The sequence below is a fragment of the Acanthaster planci genome, linkage group LG02 (genome assembly GCF_054643075.1).
Source record: "Acanthaster planci isolate LZ-2023a linkage group LG02, COTS_SCS, whole genome shotgun sequence".
In the NCBI taxonomy this organism is placed as follows: Eukaryota; Metazoa; Echinodermata; class Asteroidea; order Valvatida; family Acanthasteridae; genus Acanthaster; species Acanthaster planci.
Window position 1 is genome coordinate 32,309,687 of NC_141778.1, and position 18,792 is coordinate 32,328,478.

An 18,792-nucleotide genomic window follows, 5' to 3' on the forward strand; every position below is an offset into this window, starting at 1 on the left:
TGAGGGCAGCATAACATTTGGACGATAATTACAACTGCACGTAAACACATGAAACAGACGCATGCATGATCGACTGCCGTGAAATTAAGCGCCTGAATTGAATCGTCCTTCCTCCATGGTCAATTTTGCACCTTGTTAACGTATGATTCCTTCGTATGTCTCACAGTACACAACTATTAAGTTTAACATACAGGAAGCGCAGTAGAAGGCAAGGTATAGTATTCGAACAAACATGATAAACTGAATATTACCGAAAATGGGTCACTTGTTGGGAGACATTCCCATAGGACCGGAACGTGCACAAATTTTTGCAAACTTTACCGTCCCATAATTCAATATTCCCTAATCCGATCTTAACCAAACTTTGAACGTTTTTCTTTCAGACCCTAATCTATCATCTCTCAAAATGTGGAAAGTAAAAATTTTCCTCTTTTTGGTAGTTGGAGCATTAGGGAGACATTGAAATGTCTCCCTAATGACCGATGTCTCCCTAATGTTGAAAAATTTACAACACAATGTCTCCCAAGTGACCTACATGTATTTGGAAATATTATGCTAAGGCTCATTTTATGTTTGGGGCCCAGTGCCGGCCCAGCCGGGGCATTAATGGGGCGTTTCTTCATAATTCCAATGAAATCCATATACGCAGAATGTACCTTAGTTCTCAACTTGAAGCAGGGCCTACTTTTGAAATTTTGAGTAACATCACCCCGAACAAACAATTCTAGATAGATCTGCCCTGTGGACATTTTTTTCAGAATTTATAGATAATGCTTATCAAATTGTGAATCATTCCAGTTAGTACTAGTATCATATGAATAGTTTAATAGACTATTCATATGATAAATTTGTGGACTTTTTTAATCAAGTCCATACAGGTAATTTTTCACTTCTTTCTTTAAATACACGTAGCTTACCCAAAGACATAGACCACCTAAAAAAATTTTATATTCAGTTAATTATATGATTTCTCTGTCAGCGGATTGTGTGAAACCTGGCTGCATGAAAATTCCTATATAAATAATTTAAACATACATGTACCTGGATATACTCTTCTGGCTAAAGACAGAGTTGGCAAAGATGGAGGGGTTGCCTTATATTTATCAACAAATCTCCAATATGTATTTAGACCTGACCTGAACGCTTTATCGGACAACTCTTTTGAATGCATTTTTATTGAAATCGTCACACCACAAATCCATAAGAACCTTATAACTGGGATTGTATATAAACCCCCGATGCAAACTTTGATTGTTTTATTACTAACTTTAAAAACCTTTTCCAATTAGTCACAAATGAAAATAAGCCTTGCTTAATTTCAGGAGATTTTAATCTAAACCTTATCAATTCTAATACTAATAGCCAGTCTCAGTAATTCTTGCCACTTATTACCAATCCAACAAGGGTCACTTCCACATCTGCAACTTGAATCAATATATTTTCTAATATATTACCCCCTCCTAAATCTGGGATCTTTGTTACGGATATATCTGATCATTTTCCTATATTTACTTCCTTTAGCTTGACTGTCAATCGTCTTAGTCCACGCGTCACTTCCGTATGTGATTATTCTCACGAAAATTTAACCAACCTGAAACAAGCACTTCACAAATATGACTGTTCCTCACTCTTTAATATGCAGGACGCTAATCTGGCATTTACTAAGTTCATGGATGTATTTAACACTCACGTTGAAAAATATATCCCTTATAAACATAATCAATCCAGGTCACGCAAATCCACTCCTAAATCGCCATGGGTCACTGTTAATTTATGTCAATCTATTGAGCGTAAGAATAAGTTTAATCATAGGTTTATGTCAAATGATGTCACAGATGCAAATCGTACTAAATACATACGCTATAAAAACATCTTAACTAGTGCTATTCGTACTTCTAAACGTAATTATTATACTAAACAATTCAACAAAGAAAAGGGTAATATTAAAAATACCTGGAAGATAATTAATCATATACTCCACACTAACTCTAAACTGCAAATAAGTACTATTGATATAGAAGGTGTTGCTACCAGCAATCTACACTTGATCACTAATCATTTTAATGAAGTTTTTACCGTACAGATATTGGTAAAAACCTCTGTAATCAAATTCCTTCTAATGATCTCAATTATTCTGATTATTTACTGGACCCTCAACCTAATTCTACGTTCTTAAGTCCTGTTTTTGAGGAAGAAATAATTGACATTGTACATATGTTGCCAAACAAAAAGAGCTCTGGCTTTGATTTAATTAGTAACTCACTGGTTAAGGAAGTGATTTGGGCAGTCTTCAAACCGTTAACCTTTTTTATGAACATGTCTGTATCAACAGGTGTAGTATGCTTGAAATCTGGCACTTTTAAATTTTCACACAAAAGTTCATTTGTGCATTATTTCATGTGTAAACCACAATTTAGCTCTCATCCTATCACTGAAAGCTGAATTTACCTATTATTATTCTATCGGAACACTTTATTAACCGTATAAAAATAGCATTATATCCCACAGTGTTTACAAGATGGATGAAGAGCCTGGTTATTCCTCGTCATCCCATGATCTCCTGTCAGCTAACATGGAAGAAGTCCTAGCAATGATTGATGCCAGCATTACAGCTGGTGATCTTGGCCACGCCTTCAGCGGTTACCTCCTCCTGCTCCAAGATAACCGAACATGCAGGGATCGCATCCACGATGACTTCACCACGGTTCTTCATCAGTGGGCGGAGCAGCAGGAGGCTGCTGGCAGGAGGGAGGAGGCTCTATGGTGCTACGAAGTTTCCAGGAGACTGTGGCCTGAGAATGCTGAGATACACAACAGCATGGGAGTATTCCTTCACAAGTGAGAACTATGCACAAATGAAACTTTATCTTGTTTGTTCATCATTTCAGATTGTGATTTTTGGAAGTCATGTTTCTCTTTATAGAACCCTAAACTTTAACAGTGATCTTTGAACTCAAACTCTCCAATGTTCCAGATTAGGCCAGGAAGAAGAGGCAGCGTCATGTTTTCAGCTGGCACTGGAAATCGACCCTGGATTTACCGGTGCCCAGAAAAACCTGACCAATATGGTCAGTTCCCCATTCCTGGGCTGGCATTTCCCAATGCTCAATGACAAGAGAAGGAACTTAGGTTACCAGACTGCCATTGCCAAGGCCGTTTCATGTGGGCATGATAGGGTACTGGACATCGGATCTGGTACCGGACTCCTAAGGTTGGTATAAACACTGATTGAAGGCCTTTAAGCGACGAGGGGAGTCTCTTCCCTAAGCACACTTTTTTGAATTCCATTATCCTGATGGAATATTTTTGAGTGATTTGCCATCTGATCTGTAATTAGTCTGCAAAATTGCAACTTCCAACTTTCCCCTGGAAGTCATCCATTTTGTGTCGATTTGTCTAAGAAAAAACAATGGCTGCAGAGCAAAGGGTTTTTGTAGACTTATCTCAATATCTTGCCTTTTTGCAGGCAGATCGAAAGGAGAAAGTGGACAACTGTTCAGAACATGATTCAGGTTTTATGAAACTGATATAAGTTTAAAACATGGAGTGATAATGGTACTTTGTGCCTTTTTGTGTTTGCTAACCTTCACGTTTATTTTTCACCTGTAAATGCAAGTCTGTAAAATATTTAAAGAATTCTTGTAACTAATTTCAGAACTGAAGAGAATTAATTCCTATCCACATCATCACTGCAGCCAAAAAAATACCGAAACCACTTTTCCTCAGCAGGAACTTTTTTTTCATTATGCAATCCAGTATGTTTGCTGTGAATGCTGGGGCCATATCTGTCCATGCCTGTGAAGAATCAAGGGAAATGTTGAAACTTTCACAAGATATCCTCACAGCCAATGAGATGCAAGGTAGAGTCCATCTGCTGCATAAATTATCAACAGACATGGCGGTGTCAGATGATATACCAAACAGGTAATTGTAACATTAACCAGAGTTTCAAAATCACTTTTTTTCAATCAAATCATTTCTTTAGATTGGAAAAGATCTAAAGAAAGGAGTGAACGCAGCAGGTTTGATGACCCAGTTTTATTTGTTAAGTTGAAAAGAACAAAATAATAATTTGTTTCTGAAATCTACAGAGTGTCCCTTGTGGTGACGGAAATCTTTGATGCTGGACTTTTCGGAGAAGGAGCTGTTACTACCCTGCAGCATGCATGGAAACACCTGCTACTGCCACCCAAGACATCCAGCCCACAGGTAATTCAATAACCAAAGATGTAATCATATGAGCCTGACAGGATATGTGTTCTTGAGCAAGATACTTAACAGCAATTGATTCTCACTACTAATGCAGCATACAGAAAAGCTGACTTAGTGACCTGTGTCTGTCATATTAATTTTAAAATTGTTATGGCCAACTCAGTGAGTTTTTTCTACCTCATGTGTGTGAAATTTGGCATTGTGTGAATAGGACAGATACGTGCACTGTATTACAGCAAAATGCTGGTGGTAGTTGTGAATGCTATTCAAACAGGTGTTTTTTATCTGACTACAGACTCCAGGGTCTTACGGCCGAGTGATCCCTGCTAGAGCTACTGTCTATGCCCAAGTTGTTCAGTGTCAGCACGTACGAAAGCAATACAGGTGGATAGTGTTTTTCATTTACATGTCATTTGTTTAGGTCCATGAAGTACTGGAAAACCTGTTCATTTGAAGATTTTTCTTTTGAAATGGCTGTTTTTCAAAATGGTTTTGGCAAACTGGAAAAAAAATGCTCTTGATTTTCCTCTGTATAACGTTTTACATAGTGCCACACAGGTTCAACGAAGTACATAGCATTTTGTGGAATGATTTATAATGTTAAAAGTTAAGGCAGACAGATCAACGTAGGGTGGGGCAGGTTGGATAGAACACTGGTATATTTTTTCATTAATCAGAGATTGAAATCTTGGTTTTTCTTCTTTTTTCAATATACAGATTATCGAGTGAGACAATTTGTAACCTGGACATGAGGACAGGGAAGATTGGCTCTAAATGTCAGATGTCAGGATTCCAAGAGGAATGTTCGAACTCAGAGAGCCCCACAGAGCCTCCCTCATCGGGGGACCAGGCAATGGCACAGAGAACTGGACCTCAAAGACATCTGGGAGGCTCTAAGGAAGAACCTCATTCCAACATGGGCTGCCGGAAACCGATATCAAATATCGAGGACCAGAGGTCATTGAAGGTCAGCCGTGGAGAACCATACACCTCGGAGAGGCTCCAAGAGGTTCCTCTGAGCTACCAGGCATTGACTCCAGCCATCAAAGTGCTGGAGGTAAACTTTGAGAATCCTCAGGTCAGTGGAGTAGCAACTTAGTAAAGTCCCAACAACACAAGTCTATTCCGGAATTTGTACGGGTAGACCCTGCTGATAACAAAGTCAACTTTTTGTCACAGTGGTCATTTTGCAGTGAAATTAAACATTTTTTTCAAAAAGTCATCCACATGTTTGCATTCAGGCAAATAAAGCATCCTTTGATAGAATTAACGCACCCAGTTCTCAATGATGCATTAAAATTAGTCTGTCCTAACACAGCTTAGCATATCCACGAATAATTACATTTTGCTTTCAGAGATTATGTTGTTCAATTTTTCTTTAAAACTTGAAGTGAAAAGCTCAAACTTTAGTGTAAAGTTGACCACCTGGCATTGATGCATGTCTGGTGAGTACACTACCATGACCCCAATTGGTCATTATGTAGTCTTTTCAGTGAAAATTATCATAATTTACAGTAATAACCCTTAACAGACATTGTTTGGTATTGTTGGTAATGGAGCACCCTCTTTCAATCATGCACCAGTGGATGAGGAACATGCTTCTCTCATTCGTAGGAGGTAAGCTCCTCATTGCTGTCGTGGACGGTAGAAGGATTCTCAGGATGATTTGCAATGGGTGAGCAGAGGGTAATCATTCGACGTGCCTCTTGTTGGAATTCCCTGTTCCTGAGGAAATAAATCACAACGTTAATCCAGTTGCTAGATAACAGTAGCGCATAACTGCTGAAATTTGTAACGTCAAATGAAGTACTGCTCTCTTCCATTGAGTTCAGAATGACGATTGCCGGTATGACAGTGACTGCAAACATAATGGTGACAATGAAGACTGTTTTTGTACTCCTGTTTATCATGATTCTGTGCTGTTGAGGCGGTGCAATGTCCACAACAGCACTGGCAATTTGGGCCTGGTTGGCGATACGCCGTCTCTGACGGCGTGCTATTGCAAACATGTGGGCATACAAGGTCAGAAAGATGGCTAGTGCAAAAATCAAGAATGCTATTGCTACAGAGTTATACACCACCCCATGCCTGACACTCCAACCACACTTGAGAATAGGGTCCACTATCCTGTAGTCCCACTCGGCAACAAAACCGTAGACTGTCAGCACGAGGAAAAAGATTATCCAAATGCTGCACACCATGATCCGCGCTCGCACAACGGTCACCAGAGAGGGATACCTAAGTGAGAACACCACAGAGATGTAACGGTCAACAGTAAGTAGCAACAAAGAGTAGATGCTCGTTCCATGGGTGTAGTGGCCAAACATAGCATGCACAGTGCACAGGAATTCTCCAAATGGCCACGATTTGGACGCCAGCAGGACCACAGTAGGGATACCGGGGAAAATCCCCACCATCAGGTCGGAGAAGGTCAGAGAATACAAGAACACCTTGGAGGTGTCATTGATGTTCTTGACCCGCCGTAGCACCCACAGGCATAGAGTGTTCAGGATGATGATCAGTGCAACGATGACTCCGATAACAGATGCTACAATTATATCAGTAACCGAATACACAAGTCCGCATTCATCAGACTCAGTGGAAGCAGAAGTGCTTTCCAACAAGTCGTGGCCTGCTGTTTGATTCATTTTTGTACTCAAATCTCAATAATCCATTTGTTGTTGCTCATCAGTTACTGCAGATGGAGTCCTCCCAAAACGATCAGAAAATGCAAAGTATTCTGAATTTCATCATGTGCATAAAACATGTTACCATGCATAAAAACATATTGTTTTATCACACTTGCTGTTGTCAGTATATGTGTATTAGCACTCATCCATAGTGACTGTTAAATGCTCTTATCATTTCAAACTTAGAGACACAGCTGTTGTGGCCAGAGTTTGTACTTCAGTTACCTTTTTATGGCTCTTTGCACATGCCCACATGTACATGGGGTTGAAGTACCTTTCTCTTCTCCCCCTACTCAATTATGCCCAGATCCACAACTGGCCTGTGGAGTTCAATTACATTTTGTGTCAATAAATCCCTGGCTGTCGGCAAATTTATTTGGCCAGCAATTTTTAACTGCAATTTAGCCATGTGGCATGCTTGCATGGAGTTCATTTATTACTCGTCATGCCCATCAATCAAGATATGTCAGAAATTAAATTCTAATTAAGGACTCAGTTTATTATTACCCAGCTATTAATGGTATTGTCTGCAATTGTTTAAAGTTAATATTGCTGGTATAATTGTTTGATAATTAAAATACAACGCAGTGAGATTTTGAGTTATAACTCATTTGATGCGCTCAGTTTCGTATTTTTCAGTGGCATAATACACATCTTCATGTGATATGTACATGTATGTAAGGCTTCAGAATTACATGTGCATCACATTCATATGGTCAAGTTCAACTTGAAGTATTGTCAAGTGGGCTAGACCATTTCCAACCAGGCATTTTTTCACTGGATATTTGTTCCAAATTGCTTTTCCTCATCTCCAGGGCTGTCACTGTCCAGGGCTTTGCAGCTTACTTAGTATCTGAAAATAAGCGAAGAGTGAGAAATGATGATTTGATGAACAAGTAGCATCAGAAATCTTGCACATACTTCAAGTGTAAAGACAAGCATTTGAATTTGGTACAAAATATGTGTATGTCTAGTGATTTGTCTTTCTTTTTTCTGTCGATAACAACTAAATATGGTCCGTCTATTCTGACACACTGTAATATTCATTTCGGCCAAAATAACATGAAGTCAGTCTGCTTGTCCTCTCTTCATTGTCATGTTGCTTGAGGCAGATTGGTTTATTACCTGGCATTCATTTTTCAATTGTCGTGAGACAAGTTGATTAGAAAAGGTGTGTCACTGTTTGACAAGTCAACAAACTTACCATCCAATTACATGGTCAGGATGTTACTTTTACAATGTACATCATTTAGTGCTGTACCGTAGCTAGCAATTAGTTATGTAATCTGGTGGAAATAGACAAGTGCATTAGCACACTAGGCATAAGGCGGTGAATGTGATAATGTTGTATGAATGCATACAAAGTTTGTTTAATCTCAAGGCAACCAACCTTTTCTTAAGTTTTAAGTAGGACTTTGTGGCAGTGTATAAGGAAATGTTTATGAATCTGGACTTATCGTGTAATCCTTGGACATCAGGACATCATCAAACTTGTTTCTGTACTTTGTAGATTCTCACAGCAGACCATCCGACTAGTGACTGGAAGCACATTGACTTCCCCGTCACCAGCAGTGGCCAAGTGGATGCCATCCTGTCTTGGTTTGAGCTCATTCTGGATGAGACGCAGACACTCAGCAGCTCACCGGACAGTGGGTCCTGCTGGGAGCAGGCAGTCTTCCCTGTGACCCCTCAAAACTACTCCCCACCAGGGTTAAGGGGTAAGTGACTGTAGAGATAGACCCGTTCCTGTGGTTCAGGACTGGGGGACTTATCTGTGGGAAGCCTAGCAGCTGAAAACAAATAAATAAATTGAGGTTAATCCCAATACTAACCAAACCTGAGTTGCATACATTGAGATTCTAATATCAGCGTCCAGGGCTGTAAACAAAGAAGACAGAAGAGAAGAAAGAAGCAGAGGCTTGCCTTTTAGATTGCTGCAATCTGTTCAAATATTGTAATCATTGGCATCTTCTTCTCAGTTTTCATTGTAGGGAGAGTAAAGCGGTGTAACCAGTGCAAATTATAAATTCTAAAATCTTGTACTTACTGCAAAAGGGTGACACATTACCTGGAGAGAACGACAACATAAATTATTCACAGTAAAGTAAAAAACCCTCACAAACAAGTGCACAGCGCAGTAGTGACCACGCCTTTCTGACCACACCTTGCTTTATGAACTTTGTGGGAATTTAGGCTGCCTACCCCATTGGTCGCGCAGACCTGAAAACACTGGTGTAATTTCATCTTAAGTCCCAACAAGCTGAGGAGAGTACCAACAAAAGAGAGTGAATGATGCACCATTAAAACTCACCCCAGAGCCAATGGACCAAATAACTGTTTCTTAAAGGGGCTAGCTTAGTTTGGAAAAAACATACACACGTTTAACTATCAATGTTGCGGCTATGTTCGGGAGTTTTTAGAAGGAAAGACTTTTCTTAGCTAGTTTCGCATGCACTGTTGGCACCCATTTGCTCCAGGTTTTCTTTGCATGCAAACATGGATAAGTTGATATCATAAAGCTTTCATCCCTACCAATCATTTTTGCTTACGAAATAATTGCATACAGGGGACTTTGAAGAGGATCTTTGTGTTAGAAAATGTGACAACATTTCTGTAGCTGTATCTTGCCAAGATGAGTGCCTTCATCTCAGATGTGAAAAGATTACCCATCAGGCCGTATCCAAGATGGAGGTTTCCCCGACCAGTGCACCAGCTGTGACCCATGATGAGGATATGGACCACATGGTGACTAGTTTTGAGAGAAATCTTGTCACTTCCTCAGACTCACCTGAAAGAACTCAGAAAGAAAATGGGGCTGGGGTTTCCGATATTGATATCCAGGCTTTGTATATGTTTGATATGTGGGAATCAGATACGATTGCTGTCCTGAATGACCACAAATTACACAGTGCTTGTTACAGTGCAATAAAGACCATCATTTCTGAAAGCAGACTGCAAGCAAGTAAAGACTCGTCATCAGGAAAACCAGGAGTCCTGATGAAACAGCAGAGCACATCTTCTCACAGTTCCAAAACCTCTTCAAGACCCTCACAGCTTTCTGTGCTGGACTTATCAAGCTGTGTTTCACTAACCGGCCTTTTTGCCGCCAAGTACTGCCCATCAACAAGAGTCTGTTTACCAAATAGCCAACCGAAGGTCAGATCTCTCATCAAGACTATTGCTACAACCAATAGGATGGAGGACTGTGTGGACTTTAGGGCAGAGCCACACCCCCTGAGTCCATCCTCGGAGGCGGCGTGGGACGTGCTTGTGGCAGACTTGGTGGCACCCTGTGGCACATTGAGGGAACGTGTGCTGGAGGACATTGCTGTTGGCAGGTCAGCCTCAGTCACCCAGGAACTTCCCTCAAGCTGTCTCTGAATGAAAACATGGTTGGATTCTATCCTGTGACCAGCAGCTTGCTAGTGCAGGCATCCCAAAAATGCGCATACCATGCTTGATTGATACTTTGACTTAAAATTTCTTTATTGATCTTATCGTATACCAAAGTACTCCATAGACCTAGCCAGCAACACCCTTCACTATACCAATGCAGGAAGCCTAAACACCCAAACATCTGCTCTAGATAACCTTTTATGCTGTTTGCCCCAGCTAGCAACATGTATTACACAAATACTGCAAATACCCTGAAGTATAAATTAAAGAACCAAGGTGGGATTCTAACCCACAGCCATCTGCTTTCTGGTGCGGGCATCTCCAATCACTACCCTTGCCCCCAAGTTAAAATCATGTTCTGACCCAAATCTCATACATGTACCTGTATTGTGTATCTAGGGTGTGCGCCTTGAAGCCCACAGGCCGAGTCCTACCAGCCACGGTAAATGTGTTTGCCATGTGCATAGAGTGTAGCAGTCTACAGCGAGACAGTGCGGTCCTGGGCACAGACTCCACCATGGGGCTGAAGATTCATGACTTGATCAACAAATACAAGGTGGGAAAATGAATATTCAAGCTTTGCATTAATTTCTAGTTTTTATGGTTTGTATTTGGTAAAAAAGTTTATCTCAAATCCTGACCTTTATTTAAGAGGTTCCCATTACTAACTTTAGTGGCATATCCAAATTCTTTCTGATTCTACAGTACACTTCATTCTTGAAAGCTGAAATTTTGTTACAGGTGTCCACATTTCTAGACATTCATCTATCAGCGCGTGCCTACAAGCAGCTTAGCAGACCCTTCTTGGCTTTTCATCTTGACTTCAATGAGACACCAAACCCTGAAACTGCTGATCTGCCTAGCTTCGTCAACCAGACCACGACCAACGAGTTTGAGGCCACTGACGATGGCAAGATCACAGCTGTACCCTTCTGGTACGACATTGGCCTGGACCCATCCAATCACGTCAACACACTTGACAATGAGACACACTGGAGGCAGGCAGCTGTTCTGCTTCCAGAGGGGAAGTCTGTCCGGAAGGGGGATCAGGTGAAAGTGACTGCTAGAATTGAGGACAGTTCCTTTTTGTTCACTGTTGAGTTGAAGAGGTAGCAATTTTTAAGAACAAAACATCCAGATTTTCTCCGAGCAGAATTTACAAGAGTTAACTCAACTTATGGGGCACGTGTTTGCTCTCACTTGCTGTCCAACTTCACAATGCACAAACCTCGAAAACTGCAGTGGCAAAGATAAATGTTTATTTCCTCCAGTCCTCCTTACCTCATGTTCGTAGATTTTTGTCTCTCCAAACCTTTATATGTAAAATGAACTCTCAAAGTGAACGCATTAAGCACACGACTGAGCATGCAGTTAAGTGCTTTAGACTATTAACTCTAATCCACCGTGCTTTTTCAAAAAAAAATGGATTGTGTATCTATTTTTTAAAAAGGTGAGGAGTATAGTGTGAATCCCGCCCATTTTTTTTTATCAGAACTAACACTATATAAATAAATCAAAATTGGCAGTACTTGACAAGTTTTGATGTTATATGTACCAGATGACACTTGCATCATGTACCATAATGCCATCACACACATATGAATTAGGTTTCTGTTTCAATGTTTTCTCATTGAAATATCTCGTTATCTTTCAACAGGCAGATATTGAAGTAACATCAAGAAATCATATTCATGTAATTGTACCTTTGGACTCAAATGCAAGAAACAACAAGCCAGTTAGCAGCAATAGAGCTATAGGCACCATTGATCTTACTAGAATCTTGTTAGTAATATTACATGTCTCTCTTAGTTTCACCTCTGTCCTTTTTTAAATATTATCTCAAAGTTCACAGTTCAAGTAGTACAACTAGAATTGTTGATGAGTCTGGTCTCTCTGGTCATTGTAAAAATAGGGGTATATTTCAGTGTAAAACTCCACAGATATGTGGAGTTGGTAGTGAAGTGGGTATAAGGGTCAGTATGTGAAAAGGGCTTGTGTGTGTGAGAATGCAGATATCTTATATTTCCAAGTAGGGATTATGAAATGGAATCACATAGATTTTATGCTGTGTCACCTAGAGTATAATTGTAGGGGATTGTATTTCTCACGTTAATACCCAAAATAATATGCAAATTACTCAGTGGAAAAAATAAGATATATTTTTCAGTGAAATAGATTTTTGTCTCCTGTATCACATCTGCAATGCCATATCACCAAACTTTGAAAACTGTAACACAATGTTGCCTTTTTAAAAGAGTGTGTTAACTTAAATGTTATGTAAATAACAAAGAATCAAAAGCATTAAATGTTGTCATATGTAGAGATATTGGCATATAACCTTTACAGCTCATGTTTTGCGGTTTAAATTTTCCTGTGATTCTTATGTTTTAATGGTGATGAAAACGAATGCTGCATATTTGAATTTATTTTTTTAAAACTATTGGTGTTTTATTTAAACATGAAGTGAATTTGTTAAATTAGTCCAACTTCAACAAACTCGGGTACATGTGAAAAATCGTAGTATTGAAAGTTTTTCTCAGAATACATCTACCAATACCTTCTTCAATAGTATAAGTGTAAGTAGACCAAAACAAAAATCTTCGGACCAATCAGCAGTTAGCATCAACAGTGGAACCGATCAGAGTTGGGATTAAATCTGCATGATGAAGGTCATGATACCAAAAGAGATAAACAGTTCAAACATGATGCACAGTACAAGCAGGAGGCAGGTGCTGACATCAAGAAATTCTTGCGCTGCCATATTTTGTTCCCCTCTGTTTTCTTCAAACTGAATGGGTCATAAGTCTTTAATATTCATAAAAGACCAGCGTGTGTGTGTGTGTGTGAGCTGCACCCACACTTACAGCCTCTTTGTTTAGAGACAGATGTAAATAATTTTCACACAAGGAGACAAACTTCATCTGTTCGAAGGAAAGAGAGTTTTTAGGCATCAGAGCTCCCGAAACCTTCTTCGCCCTGTTTGCCCTCCGCGCGACGCTTCTCATTTTCCTCCATAATGCTCGTCACAGTGTGCGCCATTTCCGAGTCCATCGTGGGAGACCGATGACTCTTAATCTGTTCCCAGTCCATGTCCTCAAACGTCATGCCGGCATAGCTGACCTTCTTTGCTCGCTTCTTACTAGTTGCCACGGGGGTATTCTGGGAAGGATCTTTCAGTTTGTTCACGTCTAGATCGTCGAAGGTCATGCCTGCATAGCTGACCTTTTTCACTCGCCTCCTTTGTGGCGGCGCATCTAACCTCCCATCAATGGGCAGGTCATTGTCACTGTCATTGTCATCATCTGTCGGAAATTCATCATCAAGAGAGTCATCTGTGTCACAGCTGATATCGTCTCTAGACTGGTCGTCGTTTGGGGGGGTTGCTTCCAATTCCTTTGGATTCACCTCTGTTTCAAACCCGGGATTTCCAATTCCGCCATCTTGATTCGAATCGTCGTCATCTCGACACTGGTCGCCTCCGAGTTGGTTACTGGGATGGTGAATCCGGTCAAGCTGGTTGGATTCCTCCATGTGGTTCAGGATGATGTCTGGCATGGAGATGTACTGGTGCCCTGTCTTCCTCCTGCGCGGGACTTCAGCATCTTCCTTCCTTGATGGGGCCTCCTCCTCACCTTCTGTAGAGTTCCCTGGAGACTGCTCAATGCCCTCTTGGTTTGAATATCTACCTATCTCAAAAAACAACCCAAATCATGAGGGTGGGCAGTTGTTCCTTGCAATCCCAGACAAAATAGAAGGTTTTGGATAATCAAGATGATAAATGCCTGCTCTTTTATCAAGGTCGACTTTTTCTAGGTAATGTGTGGATGATGTCGAACGTGAGGCATTCTTTGCTTTTCATGTACTTACTATAAAATAATCATTTGAGAAAAAAATTCCTTGCACGGAGCACTTGGTGTGATATTTATAATGACAGTGCTTTTTATTCCGAACGTGCAATATCAATATATTAAGAGTAATGAATACAATTTTATTGAACACATTTATATTAAAGCAACTTGACTAATGCAAAATTGAGTGGCAATAATTCTTTTCACACATTTAAATATTTACTTATTTATTTATCGATGATCAACTGAGAGGGACGACGGATAGTTTATATATATATTAGTGTTGGAAGTATGGGAAGTAAAATAAAACTTTAAATTTGCACATATTTGCATAAAATATGCATAAATTTGCATAATATGGACAAAAACTCACTTTCGGGTCCTAGTTGACCTGTTTGAATGGATGTCGCCCGGGACAAGCCCAGAATTTGCTTGAATGACTGGGCAATGCTCAGTCTGGTGTGGCCGTCTACGTTGTAGCGCTGGTAGTCGAAGCAGTAATAGAACAAGACTGCGACAAAGACCAACTCGATGCAAATCAGAAAATCCTAACGAGCAAAAATCAAACAGCATGGGAAAGTTTCAAAGTATTTTATTTCAAGAATCTGAATTTTATTTTGTGCCCTTATTGTATTGTTTCTCGCCCTAACCAATTATAGTTTAATAACGAGGCTTCGTGGGCGATAATGTGGACATCACCAATCACCATGTGATGTTTATCCATAAAAAAATAGCGGAGGACCAGTCGTATGTTTTCAATATTCAAAGATTGGTTTAACAGTGCAGACGTTAAAAATCACGGGTCTTGCTTTCTGTCAACACATTCTTCGGTCCACAATTTTTTTAGTAAGGTAAAGAGTCACAATAGAACTATAATTGGCACTAAATTGGCACATCACCATGGAACAAGCTTGTCAATACAAATGTCGTAATTTCATCAAGGCATTGGTATTCATTCTTAGATGCGAAACGGACTGAGGACCTGCAACATGGTAGCAAAAGCCGTTCCGTCGTGGGTTAAGCCCCAATCCGATGTGGGTTTGATCGCTCCCACGTTGGCCAAGAAATGCAGAAAGACCGACTGGAAGTTGTCGACGAAGACGGTCAACTTGACACCGATAAACTGCCAAGTGGATTTGGGCAGCATCTGTAGCTCGTCAAAGGTGGATTTGCGGAGTAGTATTAGGCAGTATGTGGCCCACTGCAGGAAGGGTGAAAAGAGAACATAGTGAGAATGTTTTTGCAAATTGGGCACAAAATATTACAGAAATATCTGTTTAACAGGTGGTGCATGGAAATTGATGACGCACAGCTGATAAAAGTGGGTAACCTTTTTCATGAATTTTAGTCAGTTGTTAAACACTGTATGTATTATGAATGTCATCAACCAAAATTAGCAGATGTTTCTGCCATTGTGACAACCATAAGATTACTTACTAGCTGAGCAGTGGTTAAAATGACCGTCACCCACAGCGAGGCATCCTTAGGTGTGTAGTTCCCTTCGTTGAACGTGTTGGTAAAATATGTAATTCTGGGGATACAAGAGAAACCAAAATAAAAACGAGAGGAACTTTTATCTTTGCTAAAAGGACATCTGATAAAATCAACGTTTTTCTCACATGAACAAAATTCAAGTGGGAAGAGTGGAGTAAGTTGACAAAAACTGTAAGAAAACCAAACCGTAATATTCTGTAATAATACTGTAATACTAGCTGAAGTGGATTTATAATCGGAGTTTTCTGGCTGATCTTAGGATGCTTGAACTCACAAGGAGACCACGGTGCACACAATTCGGATGATCATGTAGATGACAATACCTCTCTTGCATCGCCGGATAACACTGCGTCAAAAAAAATCAAAGGAGACGATGCTTGTACGAGATCCGTTCAGAATACGAAGGGATTGTAAAACTGCTCTCCTAGCGGAACTGTGCAGTCAAGCTCAGAAAATTCCATGTTAAAATTTTAAGTTCGTCCAAATGAGGGGAAAGGGTAGTTTTCACGCGCACTTAGAAATGTTTCGTTTCCAACAGTTAAAGGAGGTCATAAGGCGCACGCAGCCACTGTTCTGTCAAATGTTTCGGAACGTTCAAACTAGTTTCAAGAACGAAAAACACATGGATGGATCTTTGAAAGCAAAGCCTTGTGAAGTAATTGAGTTTTGTATTTCAAAATCTTTTGTGTGGGTAATTATCAAATTTCAAACCGTGGTAAAAATTGTCTGCAAAGTGGACCCAATTTAAATACGGCTTTTGCCGGGAAAAAAGGTGAACTGGTTAAAAGTTACCGGTATTACCGGTATTTAACCCTGAAAGAATGCTTTTATTTTTCTGTTCGTTTTTCTCTTGGGCATTTATGCATTTTCTGTTTGTCATGTCGCATTACCATTATGGGCTTCCATTTTTCACTCCCAATTGTGCTGCTTGTTTTGCAAGAAAATAAGCTGGAAACAAAACGGGCGTAACCTCCATGTGGTCGAAACCCACCGCGCGAAGTTTACCCTTCGTCAGAAAATGCCCCCTATTTTATGCACTGTTTTTTTCAACATACCTCTGGCTCGGGTACACCACGACACAGCAGGCGGGGCACGGCGCCTTGATCTGCGGTTTCATGGTTAGTCGATTGTCGAAGTTGGGCACCTCCTCGAAAAAGGCCAGCAGGTAAAGTACGAAATTATAGATGACATAGGCCTGGTAAAACTCACGTAAGGTGTCGAGGTAGATGTTAGAGGCTGGGAAACGGAGTGCGAACCACTGAGGATCGCCAAGATAACAAAACACAATGTTACGAACAGACGGGGGAATTGAACCCAAAACTAAGGCCAAACATGTCAAATGCATATTAAGACGTTATTTTTCTTTGAAAAAAATCACAAATTGGTTAAAATTATCGTCAGACAATAATTATGCCAGATATTTTCGACAATCTATTCTACTTACGCTATTTAGCCCGTAGATGGGCACAATCAAGAGAATTCTGAAATAAATAAAAGTACTTTATGTCAGTTTTTAATTTCATTTCATATACATATGCAATGTTTACTTTGTAAACCAGCAAAATTTTCTCCACGGTTTTGAAAAGGTTTTGGATTTGACGAGTGCGTTCCGCGTACAACTCCAAAGCAACACGGGGTGCAGTGCCTAACATAAAATCATTTTAAAATGCCCAGATTCCAGATAGCGAATATGACCTCCAGACAGATTTCTTGTCACATTTCTCAAAGTGAATTTTTCCATTTGTAGTACATACGGTCAAAGTTGTACTTTTCCCCACACTTTACCTGATAATGCGTTTCTGCAGCGGTGGGCGTGTATAACATACGATGTGGTTTGTGATCCCCAACACCGAAATGAAGATACAGATGATCACAGCGAAAAAAGCTACCCCTGACAGAATAACCAACAAACGCTGATCCCCTTGCGCCTCGTGGATCACATCAACTATGATCAGCGGGATAGCGGTGAAAACACAGAGTCCGTAGATGACGCAGAAGACAGGACGGATCCACAGCCGCCAGCTGCTTAGACAAGACGTGGAGCCTGTGCCGCTCGCCTGTGGGGAGGTGGCAACTGGCTGGTCCGGCTCAACGTCAGCGGCACCGGAGCTGACTTCCATGATGTGAAAGTGGACTGGTCGAGTCCCAATATTCAGACGGCAAAGGAGCTTTCCATGATAACAAACACAAAAGAGTGGAAATTCGACTTTAAGCAAAATTTTCCAGAATAATTATGCATGTAACTCAGCACCAGTAAAGTGGGCCCGGATATGCACGGCGAACTGTGCATGAAGTTAATTGGACGCTAACTATAAAATCCACCGATGAAATTATCAGCATAAATACATGTCTCTGGCGGAGTGATCTTAACACGCATTTCTCTAATCCGTCAAAGTACTAGGTATTCAATATTGGCGAGATTTTATTTATTCATACAAAGTTCAAAGAGTTGCGATAAGATAGCTTAGGGCCTACCTGTGCCATGATTGTCGAAATGGGCATCGAAGTCCGACCGACGCTATCATAAACATGCGCTGTACGTGTACATGTACATGCACATTGTACACATGTACATCAGGTACTGTTTGTTTGCAAGTACAGTACATACACATGTACATGTCACTGTCTCGTACGTCCGGGTGTGGGAGATGTTTCGGATGGAAATTTACCTGGCTTTTTACCCTTGAACTCTGAGTCTGGAAGACTAGGCCTTCGGGAATTCAGGGTTACTGGGCTGAGCTTCACTGCGCTGATATCAAATGCTTAGTGAATTGGCGGGGCTGCGGCTATATAGGCTCGATGGCGAATTTCATGAGCTAAGCAAAAATCAGTTCAGACAATAAATCAAGGGGTCGACTTCCAGTTGGCACTTTTTTTCTGAAGCAGGGCTATTCTTCACGCGACATACAGAATTTTTTACTTGGTTTTTTTTGGTAGCCTTTAACAATGATCTCCAAACTTTGTATGGATTGATTCGGACCACCTGGCGAGATATGAATCCTAAAGGGGCGGGGAGAGGGGTGTGCGGTCAGCAGTTCACAAGGCATGGTGGGGTACGTACTATCTAGCGTGCATGCATGTAGTCCAGTTTATTCACTTCAACTTGAAATGGACATGGTCTCTATATAGACCGGCTGCCTACAGATTGACTG

General features: G+C 40.5%; 2 protein-coding genes across 3 annotated transcripts; one reads left to right on the forward strand and one right to left on the reverse strand.

Annotated features, from left to right (window-relative positions):
- The first annotated feature begins 25 nt into the window (after positions 1 to 25).
- LOC110976990 (protein arginine N-methyltransferase 9-like) lies at positions 26 to 12,648 on the forward strand. 2 transcript variants are annotated; one of them, XM_022230742.2, is made up of 11 exons: positions 26 to 213; positions 2,494 to 2,838; positions 2,975 to 3,211; positions 3,757 to 3,924; positions 4,092 to 4,209; positions 4,508 to 4,596; positions 4,930 to 5,290; positions 8,413 to 8,620; positions 9,469 to 10,240; positions 10,698 to 10,854; positions 11,040 to 12,648. In XM_022230742.2, exons 2-11 carry the CDS (start codon positions 2,519 to 2,521, stop codon positions 11,409 to 11,411), a joined length of 2,802 nt encoding a protein of 933 aa, XP_022086434.2. In that variant the 5' UTR covers positions 26 to 213; positions 2,494 to 2,518; the 3' UTR covers positions 11,412 to 12,648. The 2 variants fall into 2 exon arrangements, with proteins under 2 accessions (XP_022086434.2, XP_022086435.2); XM_022230743.2 differs by having other exon boundaries at positions 2,509 to 2,838.
- A 72-nt stretch (positions 12,649 to 12,720) lies between these two features.
- On the reverse strand, positions 12,721 to 18,756 carry LOC110976952 (uncharacterized). The gene is made up of 9 exons (XM_022230688.2): positions 18,116 to 18,756; positions 17,426 to 17,808; positions 17,085 to 17,121; positions 16,696 to 16,898; positions 15,915 to 15,986; positions 15,584 to 15,677; positions 15,129 to 15,347; positions 14,520 to 14,694; positions 12,721 to 13,984 (listed from the first exon to the last, which is right to left on the reverse strand). Exons 1-9 carry the CDS (start codon positions 18,140 to 18,142, stop codon positions 13,242 to 13,244), a joined length of 1,953 nt encoding a protein of 650 aa, XP_022086380.2. The 5' UTR covers positions 18,143 to 18,756; the 3' UTR covers positions 12,721 to 13,241.
- Positions 18,757 to 18,792: the final 36 nt, after the last annotated feature.